Below are 22168 nucleotides of genomic sequence, written 5' to 3' on the forward strand. Positions count from 1 at the left end.
ACCTAGAAACATAATCGGGGCGAACCGGGATTCGAACCCATAGTAGTAGAAGTAGTAGTAGTAGAAGTAGTAGTAGTAGTAGAATTTCAGCTAGTAGTAGCAGCAGTAGTAGTAGTAGAAGTAGTAGTAGTACTAGTAGTAGTAGAAGAAGTAGTAGTAGTTGTTGTAGTAGTAGTAGAATTTCAGCTAGTAGTAGCAGCAGCAGCAGCAGTAGTAGTAGTAGTAGTAGTAGTAGTAATAATAGTAGTAGTAGTAGTGGTAGTAGTAGTAATAGTAGTAGAAGTAGTAGTCCTAGAAGTAGAAGTAGTAGTTGTTGTAGTTTTTGTAGTAGTAGTAGTAGTAGTAGTAGTAGTGGTAGTAGTAGTAGTACTAAGGTAGTTCAGCTATCGGGACGTGGTGGGAAAGCAAAAGTGATTCTAGCCCAAGACGTTTACCATTTTGGTGTAATTCACAAGCTCTGATATTGTGATCATAATCGAACAAACGATTATTCCTGGCAAGGTTAGGGACACAACTCTCTACGTCGATTTGCAGAGATAGGTCATTCCAACTTCAGATGGGTTATCCGAATAAAGCGAGTGAGTATTGTTTTACACCGCTTTCGGCAATGTTCCATCAACATCACAAAGGGGGACACCAGAAATGAACTTCACACAGTGTACCCATCTGGGGAATAGGACTCCAAAAAAAGAAGTGACTAAACAAATGTTAATATTGGTTACCTTAAATGTTTAGGATGGAAAGACGTACCCTCTTCTCCCTTGTACATCTCGTAGTTCTCCAGCAGTGATCTTTAATGTTGGTTGTAGAGTAAGGGTTTGAATAACTCGGTGCCCACAGTACACAGTTACTTCAATAAATAATAACAAATGTAAATTTACGCTTATATATTCACCAAAAGCGACGTTAGTCAAAATTAATATATTCGTGGAGTGACGATTTATTCTGTCGACACATAACTTTTCAACCAGTTTTGGCTATAAATTCGGTGACGTCGAGCACAATGGATGACTTTATTTACATGGCGTTGATATGACGTCATGTTGACGTGCAGCTTCCAAACAACGAACACAGGGGAACAATATGTGTGATCTAGCCAATCAGCATGAAGTAAAAACAATAATGTTCAAAGGGAATTACTTAAAATACATTGCACCCCTATAAAGTGTATTATACGAGCATGTGCGTCATAATGATTTTACGAGTGAGTGAGTATGGTTTTACGCCGCTTTTAGCAATTTTCCAGCCATATCACGGCGGGTAACACCAGAAATGGGCTTCACACATCATAGCAATGTCGGGAATCGAACCCGGCCTTCGGCGTGACGAGCGAACGCTTTAACCACTAGGCTACCCGACCAAAAGGAGTCAGAATTCTTGTATTTCCTGAGCGAGAGCGAGGATAATTCTTACACGAGTTTCGTAAAATCAGTATGACACACATGCGAGTGTAATACTGTCTATATTATCCTTGATTTCTTAATCCATTTAAGCTCCCCTTGGAGTGCAACGATCACGTTCGCCGTCTAAGATAACCACAATTGTCGAGTGACGTCAACAGCTATGACGTCTTTGCTAGTGTGACGTCATTTCGACATTACGTCACAATAAGATTCGAATGTCGTCCTGATGACGTAATCAATACAGTGGTGCGCTAATATTTGCACTAGTGCACATACGATTTTTTCTTTACTCGGTTATTTCTAACCATATGGTAATAAAAATAGAACACTAAACGAGATCCCGTGTAATATCAATTTTATGAAACGAGTGAATAGTTCTGGTATCTGACGAGCGAAAGCGAATGAATAGATCTGGTATCTGACGAGCGAAAGCGAATGAATAGATCTGGTATCTGACGAGCGAAAGCGGGTGGATAGTTCTGGTATCTGACGTGCGAAAGCGAATGAATAGATCTGGTATCTGGCGAGCGAAAGCGTGTGAATAGTTCTGGTATCTGACGAGCGAAAGCGAGTGAATAGATCTGGTATCTGACGAGCGAAAGCGTGTGATTAGCTCTGGTATCTGACAAGCGAAAGCGGGTAAATAGTTCTGATATCTGACGAGCGAAAGCGAGTGAATAGTTCTGGTATCTGACGAGCGAAAGCGAGTAAATTGTTTTGGTATCTGAAGAGCGAAAGCGAGTGAATAGTTCTGGTATCTGACGAGCGAAAGCGAGTAAGTTACCAGAACTCTTCACGAGTTTCATGTGACTGGTATTACACGGGATCGAGTTAAATTTTATTTATTACTTGCGTTTATAAAAAAAAAAGTTCACTGTCGTTTGCAGACATCTACGCGATCCACAGCTTACTCTAAGCGGGTTTAACAGAATAATACTTCAAACACGTCTATAGTTGATACTTTGGAAGTCGGGGGTCCGTTCCACAAAGATATCGTAGCGCTAAAGTTATCGCAAGTCCTATATTTTAACATAGATTTACGACTGTCGTTGCCCTGCACCACAAAGTTTACGATCACGTCGCAATGTCCTATGATGTAACTTGTGGAATTCGTTTGCAAGATTCGCCGGTAAAACAATGCCATGTGACGTCAGCCTAGCAACAGGGTTGCTGGGGTGATCGAGTGTGCATACTCTCCTTTCAGTGATCTATCATCTCTACACGCAATGTCATTGAAAAAGTCCAGGGATGCTGAGGTTTTTCAATATTTGTTAGTGAAACTTGTTCCCGCAGTACATAAGCAATGTGTAATACAGCTGTATGTTTATAAAACAGGTGACCTCTCTTCACGGGCGAGTAATAAATCATAATATTACCTCTGTGGGTAAATAAGTATCTCATCAGTATGAGATAAACCCGTAGCGCTAAGATCGCGTTGTAAATTGAGATCATGGGCGCTGTTCCACAAAATTATCTTATTGCTTCAACTATCGTTAGTCAAAGTGACAGCCTTCGTGGTCTGGGTGCCGTTGTGCAAAGCGTTCTTAGCGCTTAGGTGATCGTAACTCACATACATTAACACAGACTTACGACAGCTGTAATGCAAAGGTTGTTTTGTACAGCGGGCACCCTGGTACATAGGACACATTTACGATAAGCAGTCTTCATATACCAACACCATACAACGTATTCATTTAAAAACACCAACCACAAAGTCACCTAGTAACTGTTCTCAGCCTAAAGGTGTATACAGGTGACCATCTCATCTGAGGATCCACAACTTTCTGTGCAGTGTTGTGTCACTCAGAAACCCATCGTGGGATCCAAACCCGGAGTCGCCCTGATTATGTGTGTTTTGGGGTTTGTCTACACCCTACCCGTCCGTGCTCGTGCAGTACTGCGGTTTCCCACCCACATCAACCTCACATATGCCATGATAACTTAAATACTGTTGAAAACAGCGTCAAACTAAACTCACTCAGTCACCCAACCTAGGGGCGGTCGGGTAGCCTAGTAGTTAAAGCGTTCGCACGCCATGCCGAAGACCCGGGTTCGATTCCCGACATGGGTACAATGTGTGAAGCCCATTTCTGGTGTCCCCTGCCGTGATATTGCTGGAATATTGCTAAAAGCGGCGTAAAACCTCACTCAGTCACCCAACCTAAAGTATTTACTATCAGTTATAATAGTTCTAAGTAACTATTTGACGAGTGTGTACTCAAGAATCCCTCTTAAAACAACCACTGTCTTCCTGCCTGTCATATCGCACGTTTTTGCACATTATAGATTTGTATGTTTCCATAAACCAAGTATTATTTTTTTTCATATTTCTACTTGCCCTAACTATCTCAAGTGCATCATAAGGGTTGTGGTATCTGCACCGTGACGTCATAGCAGTGTCCAAAAAGACATTCATGCAAACAATTCTTTGTTTTACTTTAAAAATATAAACAAAACGTTCAGTGAGTGAGTTTGGTTTAACGTGGCTTTGAACAGTATTCCAGTTATATCACGGCGTCTCAGCTTAATGAGGGAGGATAGCACAGAGTGATGCAGGTCTCAGACGCCACAGAACCACTTTGGTGAAACCCACAAGCAGGAGTATGGTGCTGACAAACCTAAAAACATAATTGGGGCGAACCGGGATTCGAACCCACGATCATAGGTTTCTGGCATACCCAAGGGATCCAAAACGTATGGGATCAAAAACTTACAAAGATAAAATCAACTGATCCTAAACCATCTAATACTCTATATTACCCACCACTAAAACACTTACTTATGTTCCTCCTTCTTTTCATTCATTTTTCTGTTAAGATTTAAGTCTTATCTCACGTAGAAACCATTAAGTGTTTTCTAATAATGGGCTCTCTGGGTGCGAAATCTGTTCTCCTTGAAGCGCTTCTTAAATCTCAAAAGTAAGTGAGAGTGTGTGTGTGGTTTAGGAAGCAACACAAATCACCGGGGTAAATTTGTTTCTGATACAAGACTGATGGGTTAATTGACTTAATTCTCATATATAAGCAGGATGTTTGTGAAAATATGTGTTAGTGAACGCCGCAACCTGCAACTCTACCAACAAATTTTTCATTACGGCGACTCTCGTGTTCATTTCGTAAAAATAATATTTAGTGGTATGTCAAAAACGTCATGTTAATATTTGCCTCCCTTTCCCTTCTTATTCCAGTTCCGGTTGTAAACAAGTGCACGTTTTTCAGATGAAACCATGTCAATAATGTTCCCGTGAATGCCATGGGAGGTTTCTGCTGCGTAGATTGATTTTCCTGTTCAAGGTCTGTTCTGTGATCGTTCTATTTCACGGATAGGTTTCTTCAAATCAGTATGTAAGTCCAGAGTCCATATCAGTAGCTATATGGTCACTGGTAAGTCGGGACATTTCAAAAACATAAAATTATCAAGTCGTACGATGGTGCTCACAGTTTTGACAACTGGTCTCTGTTGCTAGTCTCCAGAGCTCAGTACCGAGAACCTCTTCAAATTACTACGTAGAACCGGGATAGGAAAACATCTTTTAATAGACTGTGTTATTTGTTGTTAAAAGGGAGATAATGCAATGTGGGTTGTAGTCAATCTCAAGTCTTTATTCTTGTCTAAGGATTGACGTTGTAATTAATTAATGGTCGCGCGCAAATTAGACAGGTCTCTTTGAAGGATAGATCTACTCTAGTCTCAGTAATTGCAAGATTGGTATGCATTCTATTGAGAAAAACAAAGTGGGTTTTGAATGACAGATTTTGATCAAAGTCTGGATTCTGCCATGTTTGCTGATCTCGCATCTCCAATTTTTGTACGACATTTCATTTGTAGATCTCCCGTTTATGATTGTTTATATTACATCTGGTTCAAACTGCAATCAATCACTAACCTGGAACTGGATTTACCATGATTACATAGTGACTCATTATCGTTTGGATCTACTAACATTGCCTACACTTTCAAGCTAAAGTTGAAATGTTCATTTTCATTTCAGTGTTGCACATCATCCTTTGTATAGACTGTGAACCAGATAAAATAACTAAACAAGAACCATGGAGCCCTCAGGTACATTTCACAAAATGTGTTTACCAGTAAATCATTTGTACATATATTCAGGACCATCTCTGTGTTCTAGTGCATAGGGCATTTACCCGTCTACCATTTCACCTCACCTAATCATAATTAAGGTTGAAACTGTGATGTGTGCATATAAGTGGTATTGAAAGCTTTTAATCATCAGTCTTTTACACCCTGTGATGATGCCAGTTCCATTGCTTGTCATGGATTAGAGAGGATGGAGTTGTTACCATGGTAACAGTTTGTGACGTGGATGATGTTGAGTCATCATGCCTGATGTGCTAACTTATTGTATAATTGCTTATGCTATCACCCACTGGCTTGTCTATCAATGCCTATCTGAGTTAGCTTACAGTCTGACTTGATGAAGCTGAAATGTTGGTGTAAAACAACATAAAAACATTCATTCACTGATCCTATTCTCCTGTCTACATCATCTACATGCAGATACACAGAAGAAGGCACGGACATTTGACTTCATGGCCATGTTTGAACAAGCCCGCCAGACTGCTATAGAGAGAACACAGGTTAATGAGGGTAAGACCAGTTATAGACAAGGTTTGAGGAACCTGCCTCATGTTTCTAAATATACAAAATCACTCATTTAAAAATTGTTCTTTGGAGAAAGATATATCACCTATTTAACTTTAGTGATTAGTAACTAATTTGAATCACTTTCCAATTACTAGGGACTTGTGGGGAAGAAAGTAGGTCCCCAGCAACGTATGTTTGTCATACAAGACAAGTAAAAGGATGGAGTGGTCAGGCTCAGTGACTTGTTTGATCACAGGTCATCTCATCGTGGATCCATGTTCATGATGCCAATTTCTGGATTGTCTGTTCCAGGCTTGATTATTTACATACTTCCGTCATCTAGCTGGAATATTGCTGAATGCAGCATTAAACAACGAACAAACAATTGCAATTTGTTAGGGAATGAGATTTTGTCATATTTTAATACTCTACTGGTTTTTTTTAGAAAAAATAATCTCGGGCATTTCTCAGGCAGTTTTCAAAATAAAAATTGAGTAGCAAAAACTATAGACATGGAGCGTTTTCTAAACAATATGGTGTGGCAGGGTGATTTGAGAAAAGTTAAACACTCACGCTGCATGGATTGTTTCCTTGAATGAGATGTCAAAGAGTTACTTCCCTTCCCTGTATTGATTTAGCTGGTAGTCTTTGGGGGTTTATCATATGATGAAATTAATGACTGGATCATCTTACTCCTGAAAAATGCAATTGTCTCTATTTCTGAGCAGGTCCACATGCCGATACCCATCAGCATTCGCATCAGTCTCTCAAAGGATGAGACATGATAAGACAGCTGTTTAATCATATCGATACCATTTTCACTGATATTCCTTCCAGTTGTGACTGAAGAAACTGTAAAAGAAACTACAGAAAAACAAAAAACATCCAAGGATGATTCCAGTGACTCCAGTGACTCTGACAGTGACTCTGATAGCTCCTCCTCCTCCTCCTCTGACAGTGAGGGGAGTACAGACAAACTCAGACAGAAGTTGAAGGGAGGTAACTCTGATGATGATGTTATTGGGCCACCACTTCCACCTGGATTCGCTCAAGGTGGAGGCGAGGATTCAGAGATGGCTGGACCTTCAGTGTCAATGTCAAAGAGAGGAGAATCAGAGGATGAGGATGATGATGATGATGAGGAAGATGAAGAAGAAGAGGTATCTAATCTTACATGGATAGATTATGTTAATCAATTTGATTTCAACTGATAATTCTGATGGGAATTAGTGAAAAGTGCTGTGGATCTTAATATATATCACAAACATTTCAGATAAGACAAATGTAGATGAAAGGTAGCTGCGGTAACTATATCTTTGTGCTGCTCTCTATAAACTATTTTGATACTGACTTACAGGCTGTTCCATAGTGTTTTCCAAGTAGATCCCTATCCAAATTTGCATTACATTTTTATATGCTTCAGCAAAGGGTATGCATCCTGATCTGCTGTCAAATTCACTTCCTAGGACTCTTGCCTTCAAATATGAATGCTTGTATTTGAGATCGTGCAAATAATGTCAGTACATTCATACATGTATTTATCAAGTTGGGTACAGACCAGTAAATATTTTTATCCGCAATGGCCAAAAACCAATACCACATCATGATATGGTTACTGCAGCTAGGTAAAAGAAACCTAAGACCTAGAGTAAGTCTAGGTAAGGAGTCCACTTCGTAATGACAAATGAATTATTTTACTAGTTTGTCACCTGAAACCTGTAATGAGGTATTAACATGATAACACCTGTAGCATGGGGAGTGTTGTCTTTAACCATGTAATCAATAATGTGATGTTTTATTCCATTTGCAGTCACTTGACAAGAAAATTCCATCAAGTCATGAAGTTGTCCTCGATCATGGGGGCAAAACTGTAAGTTACCATGGTTACAGCTACTAAACATTACTGATTATTAGTTTAAGATAATGCTTTGTTTGTCCTTTTTGTAAACTGAAGCAAAATTGACCTTTTTTGAAGGTTTTGCTAGCCACAGCCTGGCATTTATTTCCAACTTCTCTCTTTAAAATTACCCAGCCTAGCTGTGAGCTAAAATCAAGAATAAACAGAGGAGAGTTTTGCATTCAACAGTGAAAACCTAGAATGCCAGCCTGTCATTTAAAAAATGGGTTTCTTTGGGGCAGTATGAAGATTGGTAGGTTAGCAGGTATATATTTATTTTTTTGTCATCCATGCCAATAACCGAAGAAGGACTGAGAGACAGACATGCATATTTGGGGTTGAATTTTAATAAAATATTAAATATTAAAAAATGGTTAAAAACAGGTGTTTTTGTTTGGACAGGTTGCAGTATACAAATGGTTTCATGTCTATTACAGGTGTCGGCGCTGGCATTAGACCCATCAGGGGCCCGTCTAGTTACCGGAGGGTTTGACTTTGATGTCCGATTCTGGGATTTTGCTGGAATGGATGGCTCATTACAGAGTTTCCGAAATTTACGCCCATGTGAATGGTAATGATGTCTGACTCTAATAACCAATGCTGAATTTTTGTTGTTGACAACCAGTGCTTGTATTTTTGTGTCACTAACCAGTAACAAATCAGGGCTATACTATTGTAATTCTTATAGAAGTTGTGTTTCTTTATGATTCAATTAACAATAAAATGCATACCAGTTAAAAGAAAGGCTTAAAAAAATAAAAGAATTGGTTCTCAGGCAATGACTTTTGAAAATATAGTGCGGCCGGCGAGCAGTGTTTTATGTTGTTGGCTTCTTCCAACTAGTATGTAACCAAATAAATAGTTGTGTACCATCAACCTGGGAAAGGGCCTCTCTACATAAACAAGCATATAAACTCCTTTTGCCATGACCATGACACCAGATGCGCAGTAAAGCAGTGAATATGTAAAGGGAAGTAACTGCGTGCTATATTTGATCACATTTTTTAAATATTAGGATTTTTTTTTATAAATGGAAATAAAAACGAAACATGGGGTAGACATTATGATGATAAGGGCAGTGCCTGAGAACCAAGACTATTATTTTTTTTAGCCTAATAATGCTGCCATATTGAAAATGTCGTGATGTACAGTGTGCATGTACAGTCACTCATAGGGTGGATGGTTGTCTGTACACAAACAACTGTGACATATTTCAGCCATCAGATCAAGTCCCTCTCGTACAGCACAACAGGAGATAAGATTCTTGTAGTTGCTGGCAATGCTCAGGCCAAGGTGATCGACCGTGACGGCTTCGAGGTGCTGGAGTGTGTGAAGGGAGACCAGTACATCGTAGACATGGCCAGCACAAAGGTACAGTGAGACAGACAGGGAGCCTGGGGCTGGGTTGTCTTCCAATCTCATTAGGGCAGTCGGGTAGCCTAGTGGTCAAAGCGTTCGCTCGTCACGCCGAAGACCCGGGTTCAATTCCCGACATGGGTACAGTATGTGAAGCCCATTTCTGGTGTCCCCCGCCGTGATATTGCTGGAATATTGCTAAAAGTGGCGTAAAACCATATTCACTCACTCACTCCAATCTCATTAAAATCAGATCTTAGTCCTTTCTCCTGGTAAGCAAAGATCTGAGGACATTCCACTACATGTCACGTCAGAACGACTTTTCACAGACTTTGATTGACCACTGAAATGAATAACAAGAAGTTGAAATTAGCCAGTCAGAAAGCAGCTTTCTCAAGTTGTAAGGCACTATTTCCAAACTGGCGATTTCCATTCCGGACAATGCTCTGATTGGTCGGATTAATGGTCTTTTTGATGTGACCCGTAATGGGATCTCTTCAGATCTTTGTGAGAACTAAAATCTGATTTTAATGAGATTGGGTAGTCATCTCAGGAACAGCAATTTACTGTGCAGAGTATTGCTTAAGCATTGCTAAAGCATTTAAGTATTACTCTTTAATTGCATTAAACAAATAAAGAAGTGAAATCATCAGTCATCTCAAACTGCGCTAATTGGAAAGAAATTGATGTCATTTATGTAAGTGTTTAGAAACCTCTTTTTTCATGTAAAGATGTAATTTTTCGGGAATGTATGTTTTGATTATTCCTGTTACCATGGTTACTGCAGGGACACACAGCCATGCTGAATAGTGGATGCTGGAATCCCAAGATCAAGGAGGAGTTTCTCACATGTTCAAATGATGGGTAAGGATGGTGAAACTACTTGTGGACATAAACACATGATAAAATAAGCACCTGTAGTTTCATTTGGATGCTTATGTTTTTATCTCAAGGAGACATTTAATACATTCATACTCATTGTATGTATGAAGGGCCATAGACGATCCAGTTATCTTACATCGCACAACTGTGCAGAGCTATCTCCTCTCTAGAATCTGCTGGTAATGGGTTTGATATGATTATGATTATTATTGTTAAAATGACTTTGTTGAGTTTGAACAGTATTCCAGGTATGTCACGGTGTGTCAGCTTAATGTGGGAGGAAATCCCAAAGTGATGCAGGTCTCAGACGTTTACCACTTTGGTGAAACTCCAAAGCAAGGGTATGGTGCTGACAAACCTAGAAACCTTAGCGGGGCGAAACAGGATTCAATCCACAATCATAGGTTTATGGCGTGCCCTACTAACACAACTCTGCCTGCTGAATTTCGGCATTCGGGACGACTGAGCCATTTGTGTCCCTTTTATTATTATGACTTCATTTGGCACCATACTCTTGTGGGTTTCACCAAAGTGGTTAATATCTGAGACCAGTGCTGCTTAGGGCCTCCTCTCTCATTGCTGACATTGTAGATAGAACTTAAACACCATTCAAATCAGTGACTTACTCCACTCCATTGTGACTTGTACAGTACGTTGAGGCTGTGGGATTGTAACCAGTCCAAGAGACACAAGGGTATCATCAAACCAAAGTGTAATTCCGGTCGTCGGACAATCCCTACCACCTGCACCTACAGTAACGACGGTATCTACATTGCAGCCGCATGTCAAGATGGCTCTATTCAGCTGTGGGACCACAGGAAACACACATTTGTACGTACATAACATACTGATTGAAGAGTCATTAGTATCATACATGCGGCTCAATATTTTACAGGTGCCATATCCACAGTTTCCTTAATCCACAGTTTCCATAATCCCCCCATCCGTTTCCTTAATCCTCCAGTTTCCATAATTCCACAGCTTCCTTATTCCCCCAGTTTCCTTAATCCCCCAGTTTCCATATTCCCCAAGTTTTCTCAATCCCCCAATTTCCATATTCCCCAAGTTTTCTCAATCCCCCAATTTCCATATTCCCCAAGTTTTCTCAATCCCCCAATTTCCATATTCCCCCATTTTCCATTATCCCACAGGTTGTTAGCTGCAATTACCGTATCCCCTCATTCGTTGATTAATATCACAATTACCGTATCCCCTCATTCGTTGATTAATATCACAATTACCGTATCCCCTCATTCGTTGATTAATATCACAATTACCGTATCCCCTCATTCGTTGATTAATATCACAATTACCGTATCCCCTCATTCGTTGATTAATATCACAGTTTTCCTACATATCACAACTGAAGCTACGGTTGATCAAATTCGAAAAGTCCAGGTTCCATACACTTCAATCTTATTAAGATCAGATCTTTTACTCTTTGTAGGATTTTGGATCTGTAACTTCATCTTTGTAGAAATTAAAATGATTGATTGCTAACTTTCTACATGTCTAATTCCACATTGCATTACACAGGTGAATGTCGCTCTCTACAACAGATCAGCCCACATGAATGGAAGCGATACTTCATGTCTGTGTTTTTCCTACGATGGGACTGTGTTGGCTTCAAGGGGAGGTAAGTGAGTCTGCAGGGTGTTTCTCTCACTGTGGCCTGTGTTGGCAAGTTCCTCACAGCTATAGCCTGCGGAGCTCTCAATACTATCGCTGCCACCAGTCACAGCTCCCCAGCTATGCATGGAGTTTAACTCGCAACCGACTGACTGTTATGTTTTCATACAAGCGATGACTGTTGTGACACCGAATACTCTTCCTTTAGTTAAATTATTTTCTTTATCAGTTTGAATTTCTATTTCATGTCAATTAACATGTAAATGGTAAGGTGAGATTGTAAGGGGGAAATTGGGTGCTTTTCCATTATCACATAAATTTTTGTCACTACATATTGGGTTAGAGGGCAAATTTCAAGATTTTTGTAATGGCCTTGCCACGCTGATAGTAGCGATGTTACCTAGTGTGTCACGAAGGTGTCACACACTGGAAAAGGAGCTTGCTGTGTTGGCTTCAAGGGGAAGTAAGTCAATCTGCAGGGTGTTTCTCTTACGATGGCCTGTGTTGGCTTCAAGGGGAGGCAAGTCAGTCTGCAGGGTGTTTCCTTTTACGATGGCCTGTGTTGGCTTCAAGGGGAGTAAGTCAGTCTGAAGGGTGTTTCCTTTTACGATGGCCTGTGTTGGCTTCAAGGGGAGGTAACTCAGTCTGCAGGGTGTTTCTCTTATGATTGCCCGTGATGGCTTCAAGGGGAGGTAAGTCAGCCTGCAGGGTGTTTCTCTTATGATGGCCCGTGATGGCTTCAAGGGGAGGTAAGTCAGTCTGCAGGGTGTTTCTCTTATGATTGCCCGTGATGGCTTCAAGGGGAGGTAAGTCAGTCTGCAGAGTGTTTCTCTTATGATGGCCTGTGTTGGCTTCAAGGGGAAGTTAAGTCAATCTGCAGGGTGTTTCCTTTTATGATGACCCATGTTGGCTTTAAAGGGGCACTGATCTAACGCAATTCCCCGGACTGGTTGTTGCCTTTGTTATTGTTTTTTCCCCCGTGAGTACCCTGATGATACGCAACGCAACTGAGCGTGACCAGAGACTGGGCTACCGTCTGCAAGGACAGCTAAATAAACTTTGAGGCTGGAGGCAATATTTGTTTTACGCATTTTTGCATAAACACTGATTAGTTAACTGTGATCTATACAGATTTCGACAAAGGGCGCATGTTAATTAATTTCTTCAGCCTAAACAAGCAGACAAAAAGAACAGCGGAGCTCATCGGATGTCGTCATTTGGAAATACTCCAGATGGTTATAGTTTTATACTAAAAAAGTATCCATGCAGTGAAAGCATTTTCGGATTTCGGCTTGCGTCGATAATACGATTACTACTCCCTTGTTGACATCCACGTTTTCTCGTATATCCCTTCACTTGTGTATTTGTCGTTATTCACTGGATGCTCAGTTAATGAATTTATTACAGGTACAATTAGTGGTAGCACCACTTAGATTACCTGACAAAGGTTCCCATTTGGCATTTATTGTGTCTGGGGTAATTATTCAATCTAAATCCAGGTTTGAAGTGAGGTGAAATGTGTGTTATGTAATATGCACGTGGCAGCCCAGCAAGAGATGAATGATCAGTTGATTTTTTTTTTTTTGAATCAACGGAACGTTCCTAGTCATCAAAGGATTAACAGAAAATACGTTGATTGATTAATCACTATTATCTTGCACAGTGGATATGTAAAGAGTGAGTGTTTACATGTCTAGGTTTACTAAAACAAAGGGAATACACTCATACCATGGCGTGAAGTGCCGATGTAAAAACAACATACTGTGTTCAAAGGGTTAACTTATAATGCGTTGATTGATTGATCATTGTTATCTATCTATTGATTAAGACGATCAAAAGGGCCTACGAACATCACAACAGATTATTATGTAGGATTAGAAGCCAAACAACATAGAAATGTACTTTTCTCAACGTAACATTTTCAGTCTCTTGGTGATGACATTAAACATCAAAATGTTTGGAATTCGTTATCATAATAATACAGATGGAAATGTTTTTCAGTCACTTTGTAAAATAACTGAATATTTAGACGTTTAATAAATTTGTTACACATTTGACAGTAAAAAAATATACACACTATAAAAAAAGCAATGCTCAGGTGAAATATGTACTTTGTGTTGCAAGTCAAAATAGTGTAAACGAAAATCGCAAAATTACCAAGCAAGTGACTTATCAAAACTTCGTCACCATTACCGATGCTACCCACAAAGATACCTACATTTCCTTATTATCTCGAAAACTGTATTTCATTTTGTTCATCAATGTGACCATACGCCCTTATTACTACCCATAAAAGCGACAAATGCGCTTACGAATGGCGCAGCAGAGGTCGCGAACTAGTCTAGATTTCTGCTATACATCCGGGTACTCACTGGGAAAAAACAATAACAAAGGCAAAACCAGTCCCGGGGAATTGCGTTAGATCAGTGCCCCTTTAAGGGGAGGTAAGTCAGTCTGCAGGGTGTTTCTCTTATGAATGCCCGTGATGGCTTCAAGGGGAGGTAAGTCAGCCTGCAGGGTGTTTCTCGTACGATGGCCCGTGATGGCTTCAAGGGGAGGTAAGTCAGTCTGCAGAGTTGAACATGTGACAAATAGGTCAGTCTATAAGACCTGCATCAGCTTTCCTCCCAAACTGAGTCAACATGCCATGAAATAACTAAAATTGTGTTCAAACCATGCAAAGCAAACTCCCTCACTCACTCCTGCTTGATGACAGGTGACGACACGCTGAAGCTGTGGGACATCAGAAAATTCAGGGATCCACTTGCAGTCGTCAAGGATCTCGAGAGCGTCTTCCCAATGTAAGTACTTGTTATACTAGGCTTAATGAAATAAAAGAATGGTTCTCAGGCAATGGTTTTTGAAAATATAGTGTGGGTGGGCGATGTCTTTTTTTTTTCTTGGGGTCGGGGGTTGGTTGGGGGGGTCAAACTCAGTATGTAACCAAATAAACAGTTGTGTAACCAAATTAAAAGTTGTGTACAATCAACCTGGGAAAGGGCCTTGTATTTCTTGATGAGTAAAATACTGGAATACAGTATTTGACTACTGTTGGACTTGGAATATTTAAGGATTTTTTTTTTTTAAATTAGAAAATGGAAATAAAAACGAAACGTGCGGCAGACTATGATGATGCGGGCAGGGCCTGAGAACAAAGATTATTATTTATTTTTAGCCATATAATCCTTACATGATGCATGAAACTAAATATAATGCATGACATTTCCATTTGTTTGTTTGTTTGTTGATTGTGAAAAGTAGCAATTCTGTACATTCTGTAAGAATAAATACCTGTAACTGTAAACAATGGTTCATTCATTCATTAATGCTACGATCTTCTACAGGACCGACTGTCTGTTCAGTCCTGATGACCAGATGGTGGTGACTGGGATATCAGTGAGGAAAGGTCAAGGTTCTGGGAAACTCATCTTCTTTGAGCGGAACACACTGAACCGTGTGACTGAGATGGAGATAGGCGATTCAGTAGGTGTTCATGATTTCCTACACGAACATATAGCCTTAGAAATCTTTTATTACACAATACATTTCTCTCATCTAATGTTTCATTTTTCTGATGATGTTTTTCACATGGACTGGAATTTCCACACTGCTAACCTGACAAATAACTATTTTTATTATCCGGATTGGTTTTGAAATTATATTCAGATATCGCACAGTCATGGCGCAGGACTAATGATTTCCATTTACAGGGCATCTAATAAACTACACCCTTGCTCACCAATGCAGGTATCTTATACATGCATATCCAATTTTCCTTGTATTTCATTGAACATGATGAACAACTTTAGCTAGGTCATTCTAAGACATGGACAAATTGACCTGATGTTTTGTTTTGTTGTGATAAATATACCCCTGTTATATATATGTCTTTTGTTGATAAACGATATAAATGTATTTGAAAAGTCTGTTCTTATTTATTTGAAACATATTTTCAGCTTAAGAAATCAATTAATGAAATTACTACTCTGTGTAGATGTATGTTCACATGATCCAAATATTCTGTCTTCAAAATGTACAATAGGCCATTTGGGCCAAATTGTCAGTCCTATACTGTCTTATACTAACTCCGAGTCAACCACTCCTTGTTTTATCCCCTCAATGCCAAGCTCCTTAACGTCTTTTGGTATGACATGGTCAGGGTATCAAACCACTGATTTTTCACTCTCCGTTCTCTATCCACTACACTGGACGCAATAACGTTCCTGATGAAGATATGTGGGCCTTAGCATGCTTAGGAAAATGTTCCAAACAAAAATGCCTTTAATCTGTTTGATTACAATTAATTAATTTCTCAGATGCAATTGTATCTCAATTGCATTTAAAGTGTCTCAAGTAAATCTTGTCCTGTAAGAAAAAGAAACCATATCAGATTTATTATGTTTCTAGGAGCTTCAAAGAAATCTTGATTTTTAAAAAAATACGATTTTTTGAAAATTTGCCTGTCAAAGGCACTTAGTTTTGAATCCTTAGTCAATCCCTGCTTTTCATAATGCAGAGTGTGGTACGAGCTCTGTGGCACCCGAAGCTGAATCAGATGGTGGTTGGATCAGGAGATGGCTTGGTTCGTGTCTACTACGACCCCAAGAAGAGTCACAGGTCAGTTCCAGCCCTGAAATGTTCCTTGTCACTATCGGACATTTGCTTGTAACAGACCTGCAGTCTACCGTGTCCAGTAATCGATTTGCTCCTTTTGAATATGAGTAAGCTTTGACTGCTGTCAGTTTGTCTGTTGTTTACAGTATTCTAAGTGCTAGACAAATTTCAGGCTTTTTAGCTCACCTAACTAAAAGTTAATGATAATTTTGTTACCTTTGGCCTAGCAGTGTACAAGCCTATTCAGTTTGTAAAATCATGTATGCCCCGCTAGTGACACAGGTAACTCGTTGTGATGTCTCTGTTATAGTGCTGATTCCAGGTGTTTTTCAATCCTTAAGCATGAAAAAGTCGATGCTCATGATATTGATCACTGGATTGTCTGGTCCAGACTTGATTATTTACAGACCACTGTCATATAGCTGGAATATTGCTGACAACAAACCAACCAACCAACAAACAATGGATCAGTGTGCACTTGAATTTCATTCTCAGCTCCTTGGGAGTATACAACCAAAGCTGCCTGGGAGGCACTAGGTTAACAGTCACATTACTGTCTCATCCTGCCTGGTACCCATTCAACATACAATAAGCCTTGGCATTAAATAATTTTGGCTGTTGCATTTATGTATTGCTACATTGTTAGAAGGTTAATACTAAATAACAGTCACATTAACATCTCATCCTTCCGGGTACCCATTCATCATACAGTTGGCCTTGGCATTTAATACTTTTGGTTGTTGTTTTCGTGTAATGGTACTCGGTTACTTTGTCACTACATGTGGTTTTTGTGCAACAGGGGTGCCATGTTGTGTGTTGTCAAGCAGAAGCGGAAAGCCAGACAGGTGCAGGTGATGGCATCACAGACCATCATCACACGTAAGTCTGGTTGAAGAAGGTGACTAGAGTACTCACGGAAATGAAAAAAACCTGTTTTTTCGATCTCAGATTTTAAATAAATGCAGTTAATATACAAAATATATAAATATTCAAACAACTCAAATACAGCGTATCAAAGGTTTTTATGTCTTTTTACACGTAAAAGTGTGTAAAATATGAACAAAACAGACTACCGTATTCGACGTAATAAGCGCCCTGCTCTAATAAGCGCCCACGGCGATATTTGTTAATATATTGGCTAGTGAACAATCTCAATTAGCACCCCTTCCAATTGATTAATGTACACAAGACTGATTTATTTGTGTATAATACGCACTCGTATGTTATATGTACCCTTAATTATGGGCAATTAAATTCTGGAAAAATATATTTGTCGTATATAAACATTTCAGGCTGTCGGCATAAACCACAAAATTTACGATCTTTCAACTCAAAATAATATTCTAATAAGAGCCCCCATTTCTAATTTTGAGAGCGCCCTGGGCGCTTATTACGTCGAATACGGTATTGTGAAACTGAGCATAACCAAGTGTTAGTAGATCAAGGTGAATGTCCATGACCTATGACACCTTGACAACAGGTGAAAACAGGTGCTTGAAACCCACTTGCTTGTGATTTGTCAGTGGTTAGTGATTTGTGAGTGGCATTGTGGGATAGTGAATCATCATCAAAATATCAGAACGTAAAAGTAACATATTCCCTTCTCAAACAACAACCTACATGTCATTATTATTATGTACATAAACATAGCTGTTATTTTTATTGTTGTTTTGATAACATTTTTTCCAGGCTAATTTGCATAATGCCTATAGCCTGTTTCTGCCATGTCAATTTGGACTTAGTTTTATTTTTGAATGTTGAAAGTGCCTACAAATTACCTCCTGTAAAGTACAATTTGTATTGAGCACTGAGATAAAACTAGCAAATCCAGACTAGTACTTTTTCAGTTGTTTTGTTATTTCGTATTTACATCTACGTAATGCTTTGTGTCGATTTTTAAATCCAGCAAAACAGGTTTTTTTCATTTCCCTGAGTACTTTAGTAGCTGGTATTGTAGCCAGTGAAACCTGGATGGTATTGGTTAACACTGAAACAGGTTATGATGGAATTAAGATGTCTTAGGTTAAGACGGGACAGGGAAAATATGCAAGACAGGCAGATGGTATTTGATGGGTAAACAATGTTCTATGACCATTTTAGAAATAGTTTTTTTTAAACACATTAAGAAAGATAAACAAGTTCTGACATAGTTTTAAATTGTGTGCAATAAGGTTTTTGAAATCCCGTTAGTCGCTTCTTATGACAAGCATAGTCGCCTTTTACGGCAAGCATGGGTTGCTGAAGACCTATTCTACCCCGGATCTTCATGGGTCTTCAGACATTTAGTTTGATATACATGTATTGCTGTTGGAATTTACATTGTTTTGTCGCCTAAGGTGACGCAATTTGCTGTGCACAGTTGCCTCCCTATGGCCTGCCAGAAACCTATGATTGTGGGTTTGAATTCAAGTTCACAATAATTATGTTTTTAGGTTTGTCAGCACCATACCTGTGCTGAAGTGGTAAATGTCTGACACTTGCATGACTTCAAGCTCTCCTCCCACATTAAACTTACATGCTGTGATATAACTGGAATACTGTTGAAAGCGGCGTCAAACACAACTAACTCTCTATTGTGATTTTTTCCATGTTCCAGCGTATGCACTGCCCATGTTCCGTCAAGGTAAACCCACCAGCACACGCAAACAGGAGGAGAAAGTCAGGAAGGACCCCATGAAGAGCAAGAGGCCAGATTTGCCTGTCAGTGGACCAGGTGAGTTAACCAGTTGTTTTAGGTAAGGAGAGCGTATTTGTGGACCAGGTGAGTTAACCAGTGGTTTTTAGGTAAGGAGAGCACATTTATGGACCAGGTGAGTTAACCAGTGGTTTTAGGTAAGGAGAGAGTATTTGTGGACCAGGTGAGTTAACAAGTATGGAGTGGACCAGCAATTTAGCTAATGTAAGCATTTTAGTGGATATGGCGAACGATTGAGATAAAGAGAGTATATTAGTGGACCAAATGTGAAAGCAAGCGTAGAAGAGGACCATGCGAGTTAACTAGCGAGATAAAGAGAACATATTAGCAGATCAGGTGATTTAATAACTGAGTTAAAGAGAGCATGGAAGATGACCAGGTGAGTGCATGTTTGTGGACCCACTGATCGGACGAATGTGGAAGTGAACCAGTTGAGTTACAGGAAATGTTAACTTAAAGTTAAAGTGAGTTAAAGAAAGCATGTTAGTGGACGAGACATGTGTGGACTAGGTTGGTTGAGGAGAGCAGGATAGTTGTCAGTTTGGGTTGGGGGCATGTCATAAGAAAATCAGGTAGATTGAGGTGCTGTTGGATAGATTATTGAACAAGGTGACATTTGGGTGGGTTTCAGTGATCCAGTGTCGGTTGGGGTCCTGGATGAGGCAAATGCATTATGTTGTCGTAGGTGAAGGAGTCAGTGCGTGGTATCATACATTTTCCAGTGACTCCCACCTATCATATATTACAGGTACCGGTGGTCGAGTTGGAGCAAAAGGAGCTACTCTATCTCAGTATGTGGTTCAAACTCTCATCAAGCGCAAGCCGGACAAGTATGAGAATGATCCTCGTGGCGCCATCTTGAGGCATGCAAAGGAGGCGGAGGAGCATCCCTACTGGGTGGATCCGGCATATAAGAAGTGAGTAGCTGTGCAACTGAGCTTGGTTGTAAAGACTGAGCAGATGAATAGCACTGATGAACTTTGTGGGTTTTTTTTCTATGAACTTTCGAAAGTAAATACATTCTTGGCCTTGTTATACCAAGGTTCCGTCCGTCAGTCTGTCCATCCAAAAACTTTGTCCGCGCGATTTCTCTTAAACTATTCAGTGGATTCATCTCAAACTTAGTACATATAATCTGTCATATGGAGGGGTGCAGTCAAAAGATTAAAATTGTTTTTATTAATTTTCCATTTTCTTAATGAATTTTTCAAACCCTAACCCTATCCATTATTTAATTTGAAACTACTGACACACTAGGCGGGTCGGGGGTATTAGTTAGCCATGCCCACTTTTGCCCTTGTTTCACAGTAATTTTACTGGTACGATCATAGCAAATCAGTGTATGGGAGTTACGGTCGACTTAGTGCCAAGACTGTTTTGTGGATTATAGCCCTGGTATTTCTAGATGTTGTTATTGGCAGACAATTGAAATTGCTGTACTGAATCAGGAAAATATATCTGCATTCAACTCACTGGCAATTTATTATTTTTTTTATCTAAAATGGTACAAATAGAAGAAACTATATAATCAAGTGCATAATATAATTTCATATCTACATGAAACTTTAGTTGACTACAAGCCCATTCTATGCAATTTGCTGTCAGTAATATTTGTATGAGATATTGATGTGTGTAAAATAGTGTTTCTTGTTTGCAGGACCCAGCCTAACAAGGTGTTCCAGGAACCTGAGACGGAGAAGAAAGATGACGATACCCCACATTGGAAGAAGCAGAAGATAAGCTAGAGAGCAGCCCCAACCTCAGCTGGAGGCCCTGTGTATCTCACACTGTTGTCAGGACGACTAGTGTGAGCATCCATCTGCACATTTTCCCGAGGCAAGAGAGTTAACTGTCTTTAAAAGTCCAATTTCCACCCTTGCCGAACTAGGCTGGAATTAATGGGCTTGATCGTTGCGCAACCAGTGGCTATTACCAGTTATGTCCCTTCTAAGCCTCTCCTATAGACCAATCAGATTCCACCTCTTGTATCACTTGCATTTGCTTCAAACAAAACAGTGGCTCCCAGTCAAGACGATCTGATCGATAATCAATGTCTTTATTGTGCTAAAACAAGTCTTGCATCGCGAAATGCATCAAATCATGTGAGCACCTTGATTAAAAACATGAAAAGATTTGGAAAATATCTGTTGACAACAATTTGGCAGTGCACATGCTTTGCAAATCCTGCAAATGACCGAAATCTTAACAACAGTTAACAAACCGGATTTCGATTTCGTTACGCGATTTTGATTGGACTATGCATAGACTTGTTAGCCCAGCCAAAATGAAACTCCATAATACCAGCCTAGATCAGCAAGGGTGGGAACTTGACTTTTATAGTCAGTTAACTCACTTGCCTCGGGAAGATGCCATCTGAATTGTGGATGAGACATTGTTGTCCTCATTCTGCACGGAGTGGAAATGAGCAGCTAGAAAGCACCAAACCACTTCCTGGTCAAGACATCTCTCAGACTGAAGTGACCTGCATCATCTACATCTGGAGGAGTGTATTTTAACCTGTGAATAAACAGCGAGTTCCTCATGAGCCAAATGATGAATCAGTCAATGAAGAATTTAGAAGAAAACGGTGGCAATTTAGATGAGAAAACACACGACAGTCTACAGATGGAGGGTGAATCAAACCCTGACAAAATTACCTTCCCTTGCAAAGTTTAAGCAGGAGTCATTCCCTTGGTCTGTTTAGCTGTCCTTCGTCAGGCAGTTAATATCCGACCTCGGGCTTCTCCAAATAATGCCTCCAATAATATGTTACCCTTAAAGGAACTACATGCCTCCATTGCTGTTGTTTTGTGTTCACTTGTCATGTCTTACTAAAGTTTGTTAGGGTACATCATGTTTCTGGTTTCAGGATGATATTGGCTGCATGACAATGTACATCGTGTAGTTGATATGTGTGATTGCAGCTACACCTAGGACATTATAAAGAATTGAGAGATAGTAGAAATAGGCAACATTCCTTTTGAAACTATTGATTAGTATTTTAAGATCAGATCCAGATATTCATCCATTGTATATAAATTCACAAGACACTTGTAAATATTGAATATGTAATAAATATTCATG

General features: G+C 39.7%; 1 protein-coding gene across 2 annotated transcripts; it reads left to right on the top strand.

Annotated features, from left to right (window-relative positions):
• The first annotated feature begins 4568 nt into the window (after positions 1–4568).
• Positions 4569–21904, top strand: LOC124112787 (WD repeat-containing protein 70-like). 2 transcript variants are annotated; one of them, XM_046472931.2, is made up of 17 exons: positions 4569–4696; positions 5395–5465; positions 5925–6014; positions 6849–7171; positions 7822–7881; positions 8346–8479; positions 9126–9279; positions 10052–10128; positions 10797–10977; positions 11683–11782; positions 14492–14576; positions 15120–15258; positions 16292–16392; positions 17189–17268; positions 18986–19102; positions 19833–20001; positions 20742–21904. In XM_046472931.2, exons 2-17 carry the CDS (start codon positions 5453–5455, stop codon positions 20827–20829), a joined length of 1911 nt encoding a protein of 636 aa, XP_046328887.2. In that variant the 5' UTR covers positions 4569–4696; positions 5395–5452; the 3' UTR covers positions 20830–21904. The 2 variants fall into 2 exon arrangements, with proteins under 2 accessions (XP_046328887.2, XP_046328886.2); XM_046472930.2 differs by having other exon boundaries at positions 4586–4747.
• Positions 21905–22168: the final 264 nt, after the last annotated feature.

Source organism: Haliotis rufescens, unplaced genomic scaffold (assembly GCF_023055435.1).
Source record: "Haliotis rufescens isolate VD_foot unplaced genomic scaffold, xgHalRufe1.0.p SCAF_2, whole genome shotgun sequence".
Taxonomy (NCBI): Eukaryota; Metazoa; Mollusca; class Gastropoda; order Lepetellida; family Haliotidae; genus Haliotis; species Haliotis rufescens.